Below are 20,061 nucleotides of genomic sequence, written 5' to 3'. Positions count from 1 at the left end.
AAGCTGGCCCCTCTCTGCGTCCTCCCAGACAATTGTGAATGAAAGCTCCGAGAAGGCCCGCACTCTCTGCTGAGCTCTGTAAGGCTCATTGACTGACCAGCAGAACTTCAGTGATTGTGGGGGAAGGTTGGAGTGTTGCAGATCCACAGTCTAATTAAAATTAATCTTGGGCTGCCTTCCTTTGATAACCATCCCTTACCTACCTCTATGTCTGACTTAATATCCTTGTGATTAACAAGGATGAAATGAATTAGCTTAACAGACCACTAGCTCCACCAACCAACAGGCTGTGCGAGCCATTAGCTACCACCTGATGGCAATAGCTGAGACGGCCCCCCGCCCCCAGCCCCACTTCGCCCATTTATCTGATTTTTCTACCTCTGTATCCAAAAAGTGCTTTGATTTATGACTTTCTTTGTTCCTTGACTACAAAACTTCAAGGAGCCATAATCATGTTAGAATTTAGAATTTGAGGTGACCTAAGTCTATGTCCCTGGATTGTGGTCACTTAGGTTTGATTCTAGAATAAACAACCTTACCCATTTGAGGTGTTTTGAGATAGATAAACTCTTGTGTTTAAATCTTGACTTGAAACTGAGGCCTTGCACATCTTTCTTTAAATCTCATCGACATAGATACAGAACCTAGAGAGCCCATGGATATGCATCTCTACCATAAGGACATCTTGCTGCCACTCTCTCAAGAAAGCTGCACCTAAGGGATCATCCACCATCCTTTCCCTGTATGACTGTCAAAATGTGCCCCCTTTAAGATAAGGGTAAGGAGATGTTTAATTATTATTGTTGCTATTTGTGCGTGTGTGTGTGTGTACGTGCGTGCGTGTGTGTGTGTGTGTACGTGCATGCGTGTGTGTGTGTGTGTGTGTGTAAATGTGCATGTGGATGCATGTGTTGCCTATGTATCAATGCATTTGGAGGCCATCTTCTCTTTCACAGGCGTCTCTCACTGAACCTAGAGCTCATCCATTGGGCTAGGTGGGCTGATAAATAAACTTCAGAGGTTCCCCTGTCTGTCCCCTACCCTTAGGCCCAGCCCAGGGGGTGACTGACATGTGATACTACACCCAGCTTTTTATGAGGATGCAAGGGATTCGTCCTCAGCCCCTCCTGTCTGCAGAGCCAGCCCTCTTACCTGCCCCCCCCCCCCCCAAGCCATCTCTCTCCAGGCCCCAAGTAGGTGTTTCTTTACAGCCTTCTAGGAGAAATTGCAAACCAACCCTTGCAAAGGGCTGGCTTTGTGTATTGGGAGCCCTTAACTACCCAATACACTTTCCAAGGAAAAGTTATGAAATTAGTATTGGGGGACGAAAGCTGAAGTCCTTGTTCAGAACAAAGCCTGTCCCAGCTACACAGTCTCCTCGGCCACTCAAATGAGCGATCTCTAGGATTCACTTTTGGAAAACAGCACAGGCAGGGAGGTCCACTCAGGCCCAGGCTCTAGGTACCCTGGTGATGTACACTGGATGTCTGAGGAGGTCAAGGTGAGGGAGGAGCTCTCAGAACATTCTCCCTCCTTTCTAGGAGGATCTGTTACCCTGGAGACCAGCTGAGCCAGAACAGATGAGTTTTTATCCAGAAATAAACAGGAGAGCATTTTTTTTTTTTAAAAGGACATAACCCTGAGCGCCTCTCGGAGAAACACGCTGCCTATTATTATAAATATTTTATCACTGCAAGAGCATCCTAACTACTTCCTTCGTTGTGAGCCACCAAGGTGATTTATTTTCCATTTGCTCCCATGCGTTGTGTGTTGGATCTGACACAGAGCCCGTGCCCTGGAGGGTTCTTGCTTGCAAACAACGGTATGCAAGCTGGAGCCTTGCTCAGAAATGTTTGCAGGCAGATGCATTTTGGTACGGGTCTTTAACTTCCACACACTTTGATATTTAAGGCCTGGGGTGGTGTGCCCTCATTTTTTGAGGGCTTTCTTGGATTTTAGCTGTCAACAGCACAGATGCCCTTTCCCTACTTCACTCCAATAGCACTGTCACCAAGGATCCTTTAAGAACAGTAATCCCGCAAAATAGAGAGATGCACAGTCTACCGTGAGGCCTCATACCATCAGACAGTTTTATTATTAGGCTCTGTGCCCCAAGCGCGTTCAACGGGACAAACATCACAGCCCCGACTTGACAGGCTCAGCCTCGGGAAACTTCCTTCTGCTGCTGAGAAAGGCGGTGGCTGTGGAGAGGGCAGGCTAATTATTTTCATTAGTTGATGGCTGTGGACACGAGGGATGGCTGAAGTTGGAGGGAAAGTGCATCCATGAGCCACAGGAACCGTTAGTGGGAGGCAGCAGGAGGGTGGGCAGGAAGGTCAGGCCACTGGCAACTGCCACCAGCTGGAACAGAGCCCAGGACCACTGCTGCAGGATAACGCTGCTGTGGCTCTCTGACCTTTGTAAGTGGAGGGTGACAGCTGTGGGGAGAGACACAGGGACCGTGGGCATTGACTTTATATTGCTCCTTTAAGCCCCGTTAGACAGACAAGGCTGGGCATCTGGTAAAGATGAAGGACTGAAGGGCACCTTTGGGACAGCGGAGAACTGGCTGTGGTCTGCAGCTCTGGCTTGCTCAGAGCAAGGGATTTTGGGTAAAGGAGACTTCTCTCCAGCCACCATTTTCATTTCAGGCTCTTCCACCATATTTAGAAGTCTAGCCTCCTTACTCACTCCACGGTTAACTGAACAGTGGGTGACTAAAGTCATATGTCCTTCACAGGTAAAACAAATAGAGCTAAAGAACCAACATGTCCAAGCTGGGCGTGGTGACACACTCCTGTCATTCCAGCCCTTGGGAGGTAGAAGCAAGAGATCAGGAGTTGAAGGTTATCTTAGGCTACATTGTGAGTTGGAGGCCAACCTGGGCTACATGACACAGAAAAAATACATAAAATAGAGCCAGAGGAGAGGTACCAGGGAAAGGCCCTTGCTGCAGAGCTGATGGGCTTTGACCTCTGGGACCTACACAGTGGAAGACCAGAACTGACTCCCGCAAGTTGTTGTATGATGCACCTCCATTCATTAAATAGTCAAAGACATGTAATACACCTACAGATAATAAAGGGGGAAAGAAGGAGACCTCAGTGGGTACCTTGTCTCTAAGAGTTACTGGAAAAAGTCCACATCTCTCTCAGAAATACCTGTTTAGAACAGTGCTTCTCAACCTTCCTCATGCTGTGACCCTTTAATATACTTCCTCATGCTATGGTGACCCCCAACTGTCAAGTTATTTTAGTTGCTACTTCATAACTGTAATTTTGCTGCGGTTATGCATCATAATGCAAATATCTGTGTTTTCTGATGGTCCTAGGTGACTCCTGCTTTATTATTAGGCTCCGTGTCCCAAGCATGTTCAGTGGGACAAACACCACAGCCCCTAATGGACAGGCTCAGCCTCAGGAAACTTCCTTCTGCTGCTGAGAAAGGTGGTGGTTGCGGAGAGGGCAGGCTAACTATTTTTATTAGTTGATGGCTGTAACCAGGAAGCATGGCTAAAGTTGGAAGGAAAGTCCATTAACCCCCATAGGGGCTGTGACCCACAGGTTGAGAACCGCTGGTTTAGAGGCATTTACAGTGGTGGAAGCCACCTGTAAGTACAGTGCTTGGGACCTGGAGGCAGAAGGGCAAGGTATTCAAGAGTGTCTTCAGCTACATTAACAAGTTCTAGGCTAGCCTGGGCTACAGGAGACCTTTCTCAAACAAAAATGCAGAAACACAATAAAGAATGCATTCACAGCTTTCTTCCCAGGAGACCCATTCATCCAGTGAAGGCCTCTGTTGATCAAGCACTCACGAATCCCAGTTCCATTGTGAGCCAGGGGAGGCATCTGTGTGTGTGGGAGTGTGATGGACCCATTCCTGCCTCAGTGAAGCAGATAAAATTAACAAACAGCAGTGCAAACTGTAAGAGGAGACACAATGATTATCCTTGAATTCAAATTGATCGTTTTCCTTTTAATTTGTCCTAACAAAAGCTCTGCAGTGATAACATTGGTGGCAGGTCAGGTAAGGGAGGATCTCTCAGACATGCTGTCAGTACACTCAGAAGCCCAAAGTCCCTGCTACGGCTGGGCTAGCAACCTGCCCTCCGTTGGCAACCTCTGGCTGGCACACATGTTCATTTATGGTGCCCTATACTTCAAAAATACAACGCTTTCATTTCCACCACCTAAACATTGTCAAGTTGTGAGTATGTATATGTATACTCACCTATATACAGATGTGTATACAATTTTCTTTGGGAATGCTGGAAAGATGGCTTCAAGGTTACATGGTTACAGTTCTCGCTGTGGACCTGAGTTTAGTTAGTTCTCAGCTCACAACTGCTTGCAACTCAAGTTCTAGGACAGCAATCTCTTTGTAATTTTTGCAAAATTAGAGCCATAAAGTAGCAACAAAAATAATTTTATGTTTGGAGGTCACTACAACATGAGGTACTGTACTGAAGGGTTGCAGCATTAGGAAGGTTGAGAACCACTGGGCTAGTGCATTTGACACCCTCTGCTGGTCTCCGTGGGTATTGCACTTAGGTACATATAACCACACATAGACACAGTCAAATATTTTTTCTTTGATATGTCAGAAGGCCTGGCAAAATGGAACAACAAGCTAGCATAGTGACTGTAGGTTAATAGCTACATCAAATTAATTAGTACTCATTATGTTTATGAATATACACATACATCCTCCAAGGAAGGCTTCACCAGGAAGAACACATCTGCTATCTTTCCCATAATGCCCCCTTCATTCTTCAGTTCAGTGCAACCTCTGATGCTAGTCTGTGTGGCCTCTGAAGGTGACCATACCCAGAGAGGCTTCACAAAGGCAGCCATTAGCTTTGAACTCTGCTTTGCTGTAGTCTGCATCCCTTCCTAGAGTCTATCACTTGACCTGAACAGTTAGTTCATGGGACAGCCTGAAGGCCTGTCCTAGGTACTTGCCTGAGGATGTAGCCCCGGAGCACCCCGTTGTGCTCTGTTTCAGGTGGTGGCTGCCACTGTACCATGATGGACTGGTTGGTTCTCCCACTGGCCACAATGTTTTTGGGGGGAGCACTTGGTGGTTCTTCAGGTAACATCAACCTAAAGATGAAAATATATCAGAGAGAGAAGGGACAGCAACAAGGTGCTCCACCCAGAGCCTTTTTGAGGAGAAAAACAGCCCAAAGCATGCAGCTGACCCCACTGAGGCCGTGTGTGCATGAAGTATGGCAGTCAACACGACAGCATCTCAGCCAGGAGGCAATGGCAGATGTATGGCAGATGTCGCTCATCTACCATTCTGATTAGTTCTGTCAACTTGGCAAAACCTAGAATCACCTGGGAAGAGAGTCTCAATGAGGAATTACCTACATTAGGTTGGTCTGTAGGTATGTCTGTGGGGGATTGTCTTAATTAGGTTGATGGGAAGATCCAGCCCACTGTGGGCAGTACCATTCCCTAGGAAAGAGATTCTGACCTGGGAAAATCTAGACGAGCACAAGCAATGGAACATATATTTGTCAGTTTCCCCTCTGCTCTTGACCATGGGTGTGCTATGACCAGCTGCTTGAGTTCCTGTCTCAACCTCTCTCTGCCGTGACTGACAGTAACCTGGAACTGTATGCTGAAATAAACCCTCCCTCCCCTACATTGCTCTTATCAGGGTATTTCATCACAGCAACAGGAATGACACTAGGACAGACATGAAGCCCTGGGTTCCACCCCCAGCTCTATATAATTTGGGTGTGGTGTTCACATCTGTAATCTCAGCGCTCTGTTTTGGTAGAGGGGGGAGGATCATCCTCAGCTACCAATAGTGAATTCCAGGCCAGCCAGGACTACATGAGACCCTGCCTCCCCACCCCCACCCCTACCTCAGGAAGGCTGTGCTGTCAGGAGTGACTTGTGAAGGCACAGAGCACCATGGGTAATGACATCTGCCTCCAAGCAGGTAAAAGGGAGATACAGTTAACTTAATACATGCCAGGGTTTACCCTGCTCAGGTTTCTGCCAGAACCCCTAGGGCTGGCAGATCATCTACTGTTGGGACCTGCACCGCCCTCGCTCTGGGTGGAGGTCAGGCTCACTCACCTGCTGGTCTCTGTGCTGTACTGCCCCTTGCCCACTTGGTTCACAGCACACACCCTGAACTGATAGGTCCTGGCTGGAGTCAAGCCGCTCACAGTGACGCCTGTCATCTCTGGGCCAACATTTGACAGATGCACTTTCCATGGAGAGTCTACAAGAATGCACAGAGTGAGTCAGACACACACGAGCATGCATCTCCACACTGACTGGACAAGAATGATCCTGTTTGCTTTCCCAGACACTTCTAGGAGAGGTGGCTGCTAGCCCACTTCATGAATGTGCAATCCAAGGCTCTCTGCTGTGTGGTTAGCAATATGGGTGGTGGCATAAAGTTCAGGAGTCTCTCCCCAAACCTGGCGCAGAACCTCCTGTTATTCCTATGGCCACTCCAGGAAAGACCCCTCCACTGGTCCTGAGTAAGAAAGTGTGTGTGGCTGCCTCCCTTCTTTCTTCCTTCCTTCCTTCCTTCCTTCCTTCCTTCCTTCCTTTTCTTCCCTCCCTCCCTCCTTCCTCCCTTCCCTCCCTCCCTTCTTTCTTTTCTTGCTTGCTCTGTGTATGTGTTTCTATGCATACAGGTGATGTTGTACAAGCATGTGTATAGTCATGCATGCGGAGGCCAGGGATCAACCTTGGGGGTCACTGTGCATTTGAGAGGGGATCCCTCACTAGTGTGAAGATCATTCATTCAGGCCAATGTTTCTGCCTCCCCAGCACTGGAATGACAAACCCGCACCATCACATCAGACATTTTTAGATAGATTCTGGGGAATTAAATTTGGGTCTTCAATACTTTACTGACTGAGCCGTCCCCCCAGCCAAAATAAACTCTTTTTCTTCTTCTTCAGCCTGCATATGGCACTTCAAAAGAAGGAAGAAAAATCTTAATTCCTGGGCTCAGTATAAAGTGGGGAAAGTTGTCTGTGGGCTCACCATCAGGCAGGTCGAAGATTTGTCTCCAGGAAAAGGATGCTCCACACAACAGGGAATGATAAATAAGCACTATAGTCATTAACATTTTAATAAGGAAATTACTGTGATAAATACGGACGGGCTAGGCATTTCGCAACCCATCTGCAGAGTGGCAGCCTGCTTCTGCCACGCCCCTGAGCTGAGCTGGCTGGGGAAAGACAGAGAATCCATAGCAAGGACTGTGCAACTCTTGGAAGTGGGTTTCCTGCAGGTGTGAAACGATGCCTTTGTCAGCAGAATGGGCTGTTGCCTGCAAGGAAGGCTTGGGAATGTTCTGGCAGGACTGCTGCCATTGTATGCTTTTCTGTGGAGTTTAAATGTGCCTCTCAGCCCAGCCAAGGGTGACCTGGCTGGAGCATCTGCTGTGGGTTAGTACTCTGCATACATCGGTGCTTGGCAGGCTCTCCTGGAAACCAAACCATTATTTTCATCCCTCTGGGGCAGTGTTACTAGCAACCTCCTTTTGCCCACACTAAAAGTGGTCAGAGAGAGAGAGAGAGAGAGAGAGAGAGAGAGAGAGAGAGAGAGAGATGCTGTGTGGTTCCCAGTGGGCTAGGTTCTGCTCAGTCTGTGGACAACCAACATCAGCTACACGTGAACACCACCCATAAAAAACAGTCACTTCTCAGAAAGTTGATGGTGGACTTGGAGGTCATGGCATGCACCAGGGGTTCATGGGAAATGTACCTGACACTTCAGCTACTTACAGGTCACTGCAAAGTGGATTTATACTGCTCCAAAACATAACCCAGGCTCCCCAAAGGCAACAAAAGGGATGCCTAGCCCCCAGTCAGAATTTGTTAGCTGAGACTCCTTAACACAAAAGTCAAGCTGCCTCAAACATGGTGCCAGTTGGGCTATAAAGATGGAATTTTTTGTTTTAAATTATTGTAGACAAAGCTGTTTCCAAGCATAGCTTCCTGAGAATACAGTTTTCGCTACCAGCTGGGCAATGTTATATTCCTGGCTTTTGATTCGTGGTGATTTGGGTAATTAGCTGTTGACAGGGATTCCTTTATGCTTCATTTCAAAGCACAGTGTTGGGCTGAGTGGGTAAGAGGGCTTGCTTTGGAAGCAAGAACCCCCAGTACCCACATAAAAAGCTAGGCATGGCGGTGTGTGCCTGAAACCCCAGCACTGGGGGCACAGACAGGCAGATCCTGAGAACTTGCTGGCCAGTCTGGCCAAGACTTTGAGCTTCAGCTCAGTAACAGACAGCAAGAAAAGATGCCTGGCATCTCACTGGCACCCTAATTTGTACCCTTCCCTTTCCCCCAGAACAGTAGTCTGGGAAGTTATTTATTCATTCACAAGCTCCAGAGCTGTAAACTTGGAGGACCGTTAGGATATAAGTAGTGCACACATCTGGACCTGACAGTCAACAGGCAAAATCTTTTGAGAAGATGCTCCCCCAAGTCAGTCCTCACAAGCCATGGAAACTAGAGGAATCGCTGAGATGGCCAAGATGCTGAGCCATTCTCCTGTGCCCACAAAGATCCCAGCTGTGTCACGGAGAAGAGGTGTCACGTAAATCAGAGACCCCTCCCACTCCCAGGCTGTCTTTGCAGATGTTGTTGCATTTCCTTGGGATCAGACTATACACTCAAGACAGGCACAGCTGAGAGCCAAACCCAGGCACAGCTAAGCTGAGATTGCCAGAGCTTAAAAGACTTGTCCAAGGGAGTCAGGAAAGACGTATCCCAGTCAGTAAAGCGCTTGCATGAGAAGCATGAGCGACTGAGTTCAACCTCCAGAACTCACATTTTTTTGTTTGATTTTTGAGGGTCAGACATGATGGCACACACCTGTAACCCCAGTGCTAGGGAGATAAGACAGGAAGTTACTTGGGTTCACTAGTCAGTCAGCTGGCCAAGCCTCGTGGGTAGGATGTAGGTTCCAGGAAAGACTTTATTTCGAAAGGTGTATGGGGATTGAGAATACCTGAGGTTGTCCTTTGGTGTCTATACACATGAACAGGGTCTCACACACATGAACATATGCACATGTATATACACATACACACAGGTACACATACAGAGAGACACACAGAGTCACACATACACAGAGAGACACACACAGTTACACACACACACACACACACGGTATATCTAACAATGATGATGCTAAGTCGAACTGACAGGGAGAGCCCTTGATGTGATCTGAGGAGAAGGGCATTCTCTCACACAGGCTAACCACAAGAGAAGCATCAGGCAAACTCCAACTGAGCAGCGTTCTTAAAACCATCACAGCTCCTCAAAGCTGTCAAGGTCACCGCAAATGAGGGACATCTGAGAAACTGTCCTGCCACATAAGCCCAAGGAGGTGTGATGGTTGAACATCCCGAGGGATTCTGTGAGGGGCTCTAAGACAGGGAGCAAACGGCAAGGGAAAACAGAGTGTCTGGGCATGCATCAGTATGGACTTCTCAGCTCTGGGAGTGTTAGAGAGAGACTCGAGGTGGGATGCACAGGATAACTCTGCTAAACTAAAATAGCAAGCTTATCAAAAGAAAAAAAAATTAAAGAGGTGGGTTTGTTGGCAAACTGTTGGTCTTGAGTGAAGGAAGAAAAGGCCAGTTACAAAGTTCTGAGTAGGGTCTGTATTAAAAGACTCTGGGTATTTGTAAGAGAAGTTCTATCAAGGGGTAAGGAAATGGCTTGGTGCATGAAGACTTTCCCTTGCAAGTGGGAACACGTGAATTCAATCCCCTGAACCCACATAACATGGCAATATGGAAGAGGCTTTCTGGCTAGCTAGCCTAGACTACTTGGTGAACTCCCAGGCCAGAGAGAGACTATGTGTAAAACAGAATAGGGCCTGAGGAAGGACACCCAAGGTTGACCTCTGGCCTCTACACACATGTACACACAAGTACACAGGAATCTCTTCACACACACACACCAAAAAAAGGAGAGGGGCAGACATGAGCATGTTTGTGTGCACACATGCAAGTGCCAGAGTCCACATGCATTTGCACACAAGCTGGAGCAGAGGACGTCAAGCTTCTGTGCACATCACTGAGGGAGTCTCGGGATTAGGCTAGTTGATGTGGGAAGACCCAACCTGAATGTGGGTGGCATTCTTTTATGGGCTGGACCCTGGACTGTATCTGAGTAAAGAAAGCCAGCTGAGTGGATACAACAAGCAGGCAGCATGGGTGTGTCTGTCTCTCTCCAGTCTTGACTGCGGGTGTGATACAGTGAGACCCTGCCTTGCTTTCCTTGAAATGATGGACTCTAAGCCAAATAAAGGCTCTCCTCCACTCAGGTGCTTTTGGTCAGGGTGTTCTGTCAGAGCAACAGGAATGAGACCAGGACAAAGTCCCTTTGAATGCTGTGTGTGTGTGTGTGTGTGTATGTGTGTGTGTGTGTGTGTGTGTGTATGTGTGTGTGCATATGTGTGTGTACACATGTGTGCATGCACATATGTGTGTGCGTATTCATGTGTGTGTGTGTTAAAAATGAGCTCGAGAATTTTACAAAACCTGCAAAACCTGGATCTACCCTAGAGAACCACCTCTCCATCCCTCGGCCCTTATTTTCTTCACCATTAAAACTACAGAAAATGCATAAGCATGTGAATGTGAGTTTGGGTCCTTGGCACTTGTGTAATAAGTCAGATGAGGTAATGCATACGTGTGATGCCATGTGTGGTGGGGAGCAAGAGACAGGCAGATCCCTGGAGTTCTCTGATCAGGAAGTATAGACTTACTGGTGTTTTACAGGCCAGTGGGAAACCCTTTCTAAGAAAAAGAGAGAGATGGAGGGAGAAAGGAAGGGAAGAAAGAAGAGAGTGGAGGGAGGGAGGGAAAGAGAGAGGGGAGGGGGGAAGGAGAGAGGGAGGGAGAGGGAAGAGAGAGAAGAGAGAGAGAGAGAGAGAGAGAGAGAGAGAGAGAGAGAGAGAGAGAGAAAGGGGATACACAGCTTTGGAGGTAGGATATCTTAGGTTGACCTCTAGCCTCCACATGTCACATGCATACAGTAAGAAATGATCTGCAGGTCAACTGTCTTCTCATAAAGGCAGAGAACCCCTGGACACAAGCCCTGGTACCCACAACCTAGTCCATTTCTGGGCCCCCACAATGGCCCACCAATACCTGTGACAGGTGCCTTCTCTTGGGCTGCATTTTAAAAGGGGAGCAAACTCTGTTAGTTTAAGGCTCAATCTGTAAAACCCCACAGGAAAGTGAGCCTCGCTGGAAGCACTCCCTAACAGCCCTAGAGGCTATCAGCAGGACCCCTGTGCGATAAGTTTCAAAGACAGCACCAGAATGCTCTGAAGCACGGAGAACAAAGCATCTGCCATGGAGGCAAGCAAAACAGCACAAAGCTCACCGGCTTTTAAGGACATAATAGCAAGCGTGGAGGAAGATGTTTAAAGTATTGTGCGATGACAGTCAGCAGCGGCTCGCGGAGCAGAGCAAATGAGCCCACGCGGTGCGGCAAGCGAGACAGCGGGGTCCATACATGAAAAGACACCTGTGGCATTAGGGAAAGAACAAGACGGTGCTTCCAGGTTCTCTCTGTGTTGGGAGAGTCCTGGCCTCCAGTGATGCCAGCGAAGGGACCTCAGAGAGTATTCTCTGGAAGCAAGCCTTGGACCAGAAGCCCCACTTGAAAGCTGAGGGATGATGGGAAATGGCTCAGTGGATGAAGTGCTCCTGGTACAAGGATGAGAACCTGTGTTCGGATTCTCAGCAATCTTGTAAAACCTGGCACAGTGATTTATGTCTGTAACCTCATCCCTGTGGGGGATGGGGGGCAGGAGCAGGGTAGAGACAGGTGGGACCCAGGGCTCACTGCCTGGCCAGTCTAGCTGAAATGGTGGCCTCCAACTTTAGTGAGTGCTGGGGACAGCATACAATGACAAGGACTGCCTGTAGTAGGCCGGGATGGAGACATCTCAGAAGCCCTTTGTAAAACAAACAAACAAACAAAAACCAAAAAACAGTTGTTCCCATTTCTCCTAACCTTAGCCCCGACAACGGCTGTATAGATTTCATTTGTGTGTGACTGTTTTTCAGTTGGCCTTGGTGTGCAAAATTATTTTATTATATCTGACTTTCTTACTTCTTTCTCCTCCTGCTCTGGTGAATTCTGTGAAACTAGGTGTTCCTTGATGTAATGATTCTTAAACAATTAAAAATTGAGGCACGGGGCACAGCACAGCACAGTCCTAATGGCCCAGGTGCGTGCTGTGTGTTCTCATCTGGGAAACAATGCAATAACTGCACAATGGTGGTTCCAGATTAATGCTTGACTTCCAAAGAAAGTTTGAAGAAATTATTAGAAAATGAAATAGAGCCAACACTGGGACCCCAAGAAAGAAAAAAAATCTATTGAAGTTATGAAATAAGTTTTGTACAACATTTAAGAGTGGTTCCTAGATAAGGAAGTATAGAATACATAAAATCTTATACAAGTAAAACTAAGTCAAAACACTGGGACTCTTAGGAGAGTCACTGTGTGCAATGCACAGAAGTAGAAAGCTAGTGGAACTGCTGAGTTAAGGGTTAACTTGACTCTTTCTGGCTACTGCCTGGCAGCTTTGCCCATGTCATTTATCATTAGAGCTTACAGGAAAATGCAAGTAGCTGATCTCGGAGCTCTGAGCTCTGAAGTTAAAAATTAAAGTTTAAATAATGATAAGTTTGAAATTATTTTGGCTACAGGCCTGGGAATAGGGAAGTTTGAAACTTTGGGGAACAATTGTAATTCTTAGTTCTTTGTGGGACGTGGTTATTCTTTTGAATTTGACTTGGCAATGATGATACAATGTCCTTTTTTCTACCTGCTTTTGGAGTATCAATAAAAGACTGGGGCAAGAAAAAGGTGAAGAAGAATGTGAGGTAACTGTGGTGAGAGAGAGAGAGTGAGTGAGAGAGCATGAGAAGAGTGAGTGAAGATTGAGTGAAGAGAGAATGTAAGGTGTGTATGAAGAGTGTGTGTGTGAGTGAAAGGAGAGTGCATGTGGTGTGTGTGAGGTGTGTGTGAGGTGTGTGAGAGTGAAAGGGGAATGCACAGAGGTGTGTAGGAGTGTGGGAGTTCAAGGAAAGAAAAGCGCACAGGAGAGAAGCAGAGTGCGCAGGAGAATGCAGAGTGTGTGCAGCCTCAAGCTGCGAGTGAACGAGCGAGAGAGAAAGCAGAGAATGAGAGAGAAGACAGAAACTTTAAGCCTTGAAAAATTGCTGTCAGCTTGTACCTAAAAAGTAGTCTGTATATTTATTATGCACCTTCCAGATATCCCTGCTTCCAGTTGAGAACCCCTATCCTGTGTCGAGGCTGGACCCCAACAAATGAAAGACCCTGTTTCAAAAGTCAAGGTAGTCAAGAATAGAGCGAGATACCCATTGTCAACCTCTATCCTCTATGCCCACATGCATGGGTGAGTGTACCTTCCCTCTACACACATGTGCACAGATACCCATATAGACACACACAAAGGAAGCACAGGTGGGCTGGGAATGTGTAGTTGGTGGAGTGATTGCTTGGAAAACACAGAGTCTGGGGTTCCAACCCTTTCACTGCATAAACTTGGACTAATGGAATAGGCTTGCCAACCCAACATTCAGAAGGTAGAGGCAGGAGGATCAGGAATTCAAGGTCATTCTCAGCTACATAGTGAGTCTGAGGTCAGCCTTCAATATGAAAGAGAGACAAAGACAGACAGACAGATTGACTGACTGACAGACTGACAGACAGATAACTCAAAACTAAGAGGGTGGGCTAGATGCAAAACAACAGACCACTGCAGACTTGAGGATATTCTACACTGTCTGTTTTTACCAGAATCACAGGACAACCTCTCACATGCTGCAAGCTCATCATGGCCATTGATGCTGTGCCCAGATCCACACTCCTCAGAAACCTCCTGTTTCTCAAGGACCAGGCTGTTCCTGGTTTCCCCATCTGGGGATGCCTATCAGCAACCGAGAGGCGGGTGACTGTCCATACCACACTCTGCAAATCCAGCCTGGGGCCTCATGCTCTGTTCTCTCTGCTCCTGCCAAGTTCTGCTGCCTAAAAGCTTGTTCGACAGCTCTGTGTGGGATGCGCCTGACATCCTGTGGTCCCTTGGTATCCTCATAGGTCTCTCTTTTCAGTGTCGAAGGGAATTCACTAAACTGCCAGCAACAGTTGGTTGTGGTGGAGGCAGATAAGCAAGTCTTTCTTTGTATGTCTGCTAACATTTTTCTAGCTGCAATCAGCATGTATTACCCTGGAATTAAAATATGTATTACTACATAGAAAGTGCCTTTAAAAAAAAAAAAAAGAGTCCATTTAATCCTTGCCACTGGCTTCTCTTGGACTGGGAAAACTTCTGCTCCTGCAAATACACATGCTGGGCATGTCAGGGACTCCATAATACTTCCTGCAACCAGGTTTCTATACCCTGGAGCTCCCATGAGGGTGACACATATATCCAGGTCCTGCAAATTTCCACATGTGGCTCATGCCCAGGAAGGCATCTCTGGTCTCTCCTGCTGAGCGAGAGCCCCTCCTTTGAGGGTCCTGACTCTCAGAAACATTTCCCTGACAAAATGTTCATATGCTAACTTAGGCCATGTCCTGTGTCCCTGGGTTTGTGATTTAGTTTCCTGAGTGTCCTTTGTCTTCCAATGAACTTAGGCTCTGCCCAGGTGATAACAGCAAAGGCTGGAAGAGGATACATCACTTGCAGTCCACCTGAAGGTGCTCTGCTAGGCTCCGCATGGGAGGCTGGGGGGGCAGGGGGGAGGGTGGAAGAGCTAAAGCTGAAGAGACGAATGGTCCTAGTTTCTCACATGGCATTTACAGAATGCTGACAGGTGCTTAGAAATAAGAAAACTTTTTATATACATTTTTAAATCTCAAAAATAAAGAGAGAGAGATGGAGAGAGGTGGGGGGGGGGCGCGTTTTACTGTGAAACACCAGCCTTTCCAGCCTGCATCCTTCTGTGAGGTTCATAGTCAGGCTAAGCTCATTTGTGGAGGTGAGAATTCAAAGGGGGAAGGGACAGGATAGGGACCCAGTGGATGTTCTAGAAGGTTGAAATGATTCACATATGTTCAAAGCATGGACTATAGGTCTAGATGGATGTATTTGTCAGAGCTCACTTGAATCTCTCTGTTTTGTTCTATGCAAATTATGACTCAATATGTAACAAAAAGAAATTGGTATTATACAAAACACCGAAATCCTAGAAGATATTCTACTGAGATCAGGGGGGACAAAACAACAGGAGACTCTACCAGGCTCATTATCATTTAAAAGTATTCTGATAGCCCAGCAAGATAGGAAAAACAAAGAGAAGACAATGGATTCTATTATTGGAGAAGATATGATTGTTTACTTTGAAAACTAAGAGGATCAACAGAAAATATCATTAGAATAACAAGAGAATTAGAAGTAGGGACTGGAAAAGCAAGAGCCTGGATGACAATAGGCCTCCTGTGTCCCAACATTGACAAGCCAGAAGGTCCAAGGCACACAGCAGGGAGTTGACACTTTAGGATAGTGGTTCAACCTTCCTAATGTTGCGATCCTTTCATGTTGTGGCGACCCCAAACATAAAATTATTTTTGTTGTTTCTTCCTAAGTGTAATTTTGCTGCTGTTATGAACTGTAATGTAAATGTGTGATATGCAGGACATCTGCTGCGAGGCCACTGTCGTAGGGTAGTTCGACCCATAGGTTGAGAAGCTCTGCCTTAGGATGACCTTCATGGAAAGAGCAGAATGCTCCCGCTACTGACCCAAAGGGTTTGGAAAGCGATCTGGGGAGTGAATGCACCAGTATAGGACCCTCTGGATGGGCAGATGGAACAACCAAGGAATCAGCCATCGTAGAACTCAGCACAGCTTCAACTCCTCCCTTAAAACCTCCATGAAAACCAGGCATAGTCACACACATCTTTAATCCGAGCACTTGGGGAACGGATCCCACTAGGATCCCAGCAAGTTGGAGACCTCCACTGGCTGACTACATTACCAGGCCCCGGCAAAGTAAAAGTGTTCCTCTGTGGAACTGGTTTTTATTCGTTTGTTTGTTTGTTGCAATTTTACAAAACAGTTCTATTTTCTCATGATGAGAAATAGTAAAATCTGGGAGGTTAAGGGGAGACACTGTATCTAAAACAAACAATTACACTTAGGAAGTCACAAGAACTACAGGTAAAAAAAAAAACCAAACAGAACCAAGCCAACCCCTCACCATGCCCTCCCCCCCTCAAAAAAAAAAAAAAAAAAAAAAAAAACCTAACAAAACCAAAAACACCTGATGATGACCAACTAGGTCCAAATACAAATATCTCCCAGACTTTTTTTTTTTTTTTTAAATTTGAGACTGTGTCTCATTGTATAGCTCTAGCTGTCCTGGAACTTGCTATGTAGACCAGGCTGGCCTCCAACTCAGAGAGATTCTCTTGCTTCTGCCTCGCTTTTACAGTGCAGAAACCAAGGGTATGTGTCCTCATGTCAAGTCTTTTCTTATTTTTAAAAGCAGGAACATTTAGCATGTGAAAAATTAACATTATAAATAAGTGGATTGTTCAATGAATCATGCTGGTAGAATAAAAACCAGAAAAAGTTGTATGCCATGCTATATAATATGCCTATATTCCAGCTGAATTAAAAAGTTACATATGTAGAAAGTTAACTGCTCAAAATGAAGGTACAAATCCATGATATTTATTTTACACCTGATAATGCTAAAATATCCAGATACAAAAACACTTGGAAGAAAACATAAGAGAAATAGCAGCAGACTAAACTACATAAGAATCAAACACTTCCTTATCAAAAATAACCCACAGAGCTGAGTTGGATGTAGTTCAGTTGGTTGGGAGCATGCACTGAGCCTGGATTCAGTCCCTGGTACTTCATAAACCATGTATATTGGAAAATGTCTGCCATCTCAGCATGTGGGAGGTGGAGGCAGGAGGATGAGAATTCCAAATTCATCCTTGGCTACACAGTAAATATGAGAGCAGGCTGGGATACATGAAACCCTGACTACAGTATAAATAAATAAAATCTACAAAAATCAAGTGGAAAAAGAAAATTGGAAAAAAAAAACAAACAAAAACAAAACAAAAAGACTTGTCGCAAATGACAGAAGAAAGAAATACCAAATCCTGGTTAGGAAAATGGGAGGAAGAAAACTGACAGACAGATAACAGCAGAAAAAGTAGCAAAAAAGCCAAACAACTTGGAAAAAAAACGTGTCCAGCTGTCCTTGGGAATCAAAAAATGTACACATAGGCAGCTATCATAAGACATGGGTTACAATCACGAATCTGCTGGAAACATAGGAGGATGTCTTTGCAAACCTGATGGATGAGATTAATAAAATGATTGCCATTTGGTGTCACTGAAGTTGTTTCCTGCCTTTGGGGTTACCCTGAGGACCAACATCGCCCATCATATGGTTCAGCACCACGGACAGCACACAGACGCGCCGCGGATTGTGTTTACCACACCAGAGACGGCCTGTGGCTGCGCCTCCTAGAGGAGAAGATAGAAATCGCACAACCTAGGCCATCTTTGTGGAAAGAGAGTAGGGAGACAGAAAAGTGCCCTGACACTTTCTGGGCATAGCTGACAGGACTTGATAAGTAGAAGTGGATCACAAAATGTCAGGAACGGGGTTGGGGGAAGATATAATTCTCAGACCAGTTCAGGGAGGTACAAGCAATGTTTGCTGCTGAAGCACAAAAAAGCAAACCAGTAAGTGGCTGGAGACAAATATGGAGAGGCAGGCAGTGGCCGGATGATGAATGATGCTGTCACCCATGCTAATCAGCCTAGAATCTATTCCTCAAGCGACATGTTCTGCAGAGGATGGACTTAGGATAGCAAGATGGTGAGAAGACAGGCCAGCGGCTGGAAATAATGTAACGTTTGGGTTACATTATAACAATGTAGCCTGTGCCATGAAGCAGGCTCCCAGCCTTGCTGCATAGTGCTCTGTGGAGCCTTTACAGCCCCCTTCAAGGGGTTTCTAGAGGAGGAATTTCCTTGGTTGGGACTAGTGCATGGTTCAGCGACAATAATAGCGTCTCCTAGAGGCAGAAATGGACATAACACTTCCTACCCTTGATCTTAGTCAAGCCAAGCTCCCTTTAGGCGTTTGCTCTGGAGCTGCTCCCAGTGGCTCAATAAGGAATGGCCTTGGGGGGGGGGCACACAGGACAATGGGACAGAGTGGCAGTCATTCTCCATCAGCAGTTGTGGAGAAGGAGAAGGGATGTAGGCTGTGGGAGAGAAGAACGTGGCAGGAACCCTGAGTAGCTTCACATGTCTAGCTAAGAGGAAGCAGTGCTCTGGGGCAAAGTACTACAGTAGACAGGAGGACTTGTCTGAGCATGGAGGCTGCCCAGGAGTAGCCTCTTAGTAGACACGTGGACTCCAGATTGGGGCTCAGGGAGGATTCAGTTAGAGACACACTGGACAGTCACTGTGGGGAAGGAGAATGGTGGAGACACACAGGGTCATTGGGCAAGCAGTTGGATGAGGAAGCTATGTTCTTGAGGTTTCCAGGACCACCAATACATAAGGGACAGAACAGAAATGTGAGTCTGTCAGGGCAAGTAACCACATGGCAAAATAAGAGGTAAAGCAGGGGAGAGATGGCTCAGCCTGTCAGGGGCTTGTTAAGCAAGCAGGAGGACCTGAGTTCAATTCCCAGGACCTTATAACAAGCCATGAGTGGTGGTCTGTAGGTGTCATCCGAGGGCTGAGGAAATGAAGACAGATGAACCCCCAGGGGCATACTGGCAAGCCACTGTAGTCTGCTTGGTGAATTCTGTGCCAGTGTGAACTCTGTGTTCGTAAAATAAAGTGGATAGCACCTGAGGAATGACATCTGAGCTGTCCTTTGATCTCCACACACAGGTGCACATATGTGCATGGACATCTGCAGGTGCACACTCACCCCCAACACAAACACATGAGTGAAGAGAGAGGCAGAGGTGGGGCCACAGGAGCTAAGAGTTCAGGGTGGCTCTAGAACGCAAGGAGCAGTCAAGGAGGCTGAGGAGGGTAAGGTATGGCAGGGGCCTGGCAGGGTTGTGGGAGTGACAGGGGAGTGGCAGGACATGGCAGGAAGCATCAGGGTGTGGTGGGGGTGTGGCAGGGTGGCGGGGAGGGTCAGGAAGTTGACATGACTAGCAGAGCCCCCTCCTTTAGACAGAAGGGGCCGGAGTGAGGGAGACCTAGAGGCAGAGAGGGACTGAATGACGCAGCCATGTGGTTGAGGATGTAGGCAAGAGTGACCCAGGCATGGAGTAAAACTGTAGTGACTATTTTCTAGTCTATTTTTTTCTTTTGGGACAGGGACTATGTTGATGGCCCAGGCTAGCCTCAAACTCACAATCCTCACACCTCAACTCTCTCAGTGTGGGAGTTACAAGTGTGCACTACCACACCTGGCTGTGAGCATATATAAATTTGAAATTAAAGTGCAAACATATTTTATATTATAACTAAGTGTAAATTTTAGAAATACAAAATCACCCTTATTAAAAACAAAACCTAAGAACGAAGAGTCATAAGGTATTTGTGTTTTTATTTTTTTTTAATATAAGTATAGCATGGATACCTTACTGGGAGATAGGCGGCAGTAGGCACTAAACTTAAAAAGTATCATGAGAAAATGACTTGATTTTTTTTTTCTAACTGGTAAAAGGCTACTGCAACTCTTGTTCAGCAGGAAAATGTCTTGGCCCAGCCCACGGAAAACAGGCAGGGTCTCAGTTTAGGAACTAGAATCAGCTCTCCTAAATATCAGGGTTTCTATGGAAACTTGTGGTATTACATTGAGAATGTGCATTTTTAATATTGCCAAATGTTCAGTGATAAATTTATTAAAAAGGAGCATCATAGCTCTTTTACAAACACAGAATGAACCTTGAGCATGTGCCTGCTGTGTGTGTGTGTGTGTGTGTGTGTGTGTGTGCATGTGCACACATGTGCAGATCAGAGAGGTCGATGTTTGTGCCTTCTTGGGTTGCACCCCTCATTAT

At 46.4% G+C, this 20,061-nt stretch overlaps 1 protein-coding gene across 1 annotated transcript in view; it reads right to left on the bottom strand.

Moving 5' to 3' along the window:
• Sdk1 (sidekick cell adhesion molecule 1) overlaps nucleotides 1–20,061 on the bottom strand; it is a 964,506-nt gene that overhangs the window by 210,164 nt on the left and 734,281 nt on the right. The window contains exons 15-16 of the mRNA XM_076923544.1: nucleotides 6,093–6,240; nucleotides 4,962–5,102 (exon numbers count right to left, since the gene is read on the bottom strand). Coding sequence (XP_076779659.1) covers nucleotides 4,962–5,102; nucleotides 6,093–6,240 — 289 coding nt within the window. The remainder of the gene's footprint in view (nucleotides 1–4,961; nucleotides 5,103–6,092; nucleotides 6,241–20,061) is intronic.

The sequence above is a fragment of the Arvicanthis niloticus genome, chromosome 24 (assembly GCF_011762505.2).
Source record: "Arvicanthis niloticus isolate mArvNil1 chromosome 24, mArvNil1.pat.X, whole genome shotgun sequence".
In the NCBI taxonomy this organism is placed as follows: domain Eukaryota; kingdom Metazoa; phylum Chordata; class Mammalia; order Rodentia; family Muridae; genus Arvicanthis; species Arvicanthis niloticus.
The sequence above is the reverse complement of the archived record's forward strand: the minus strand, read 5'-3'. Positions and strand labels throughout refer to the sequence as shown.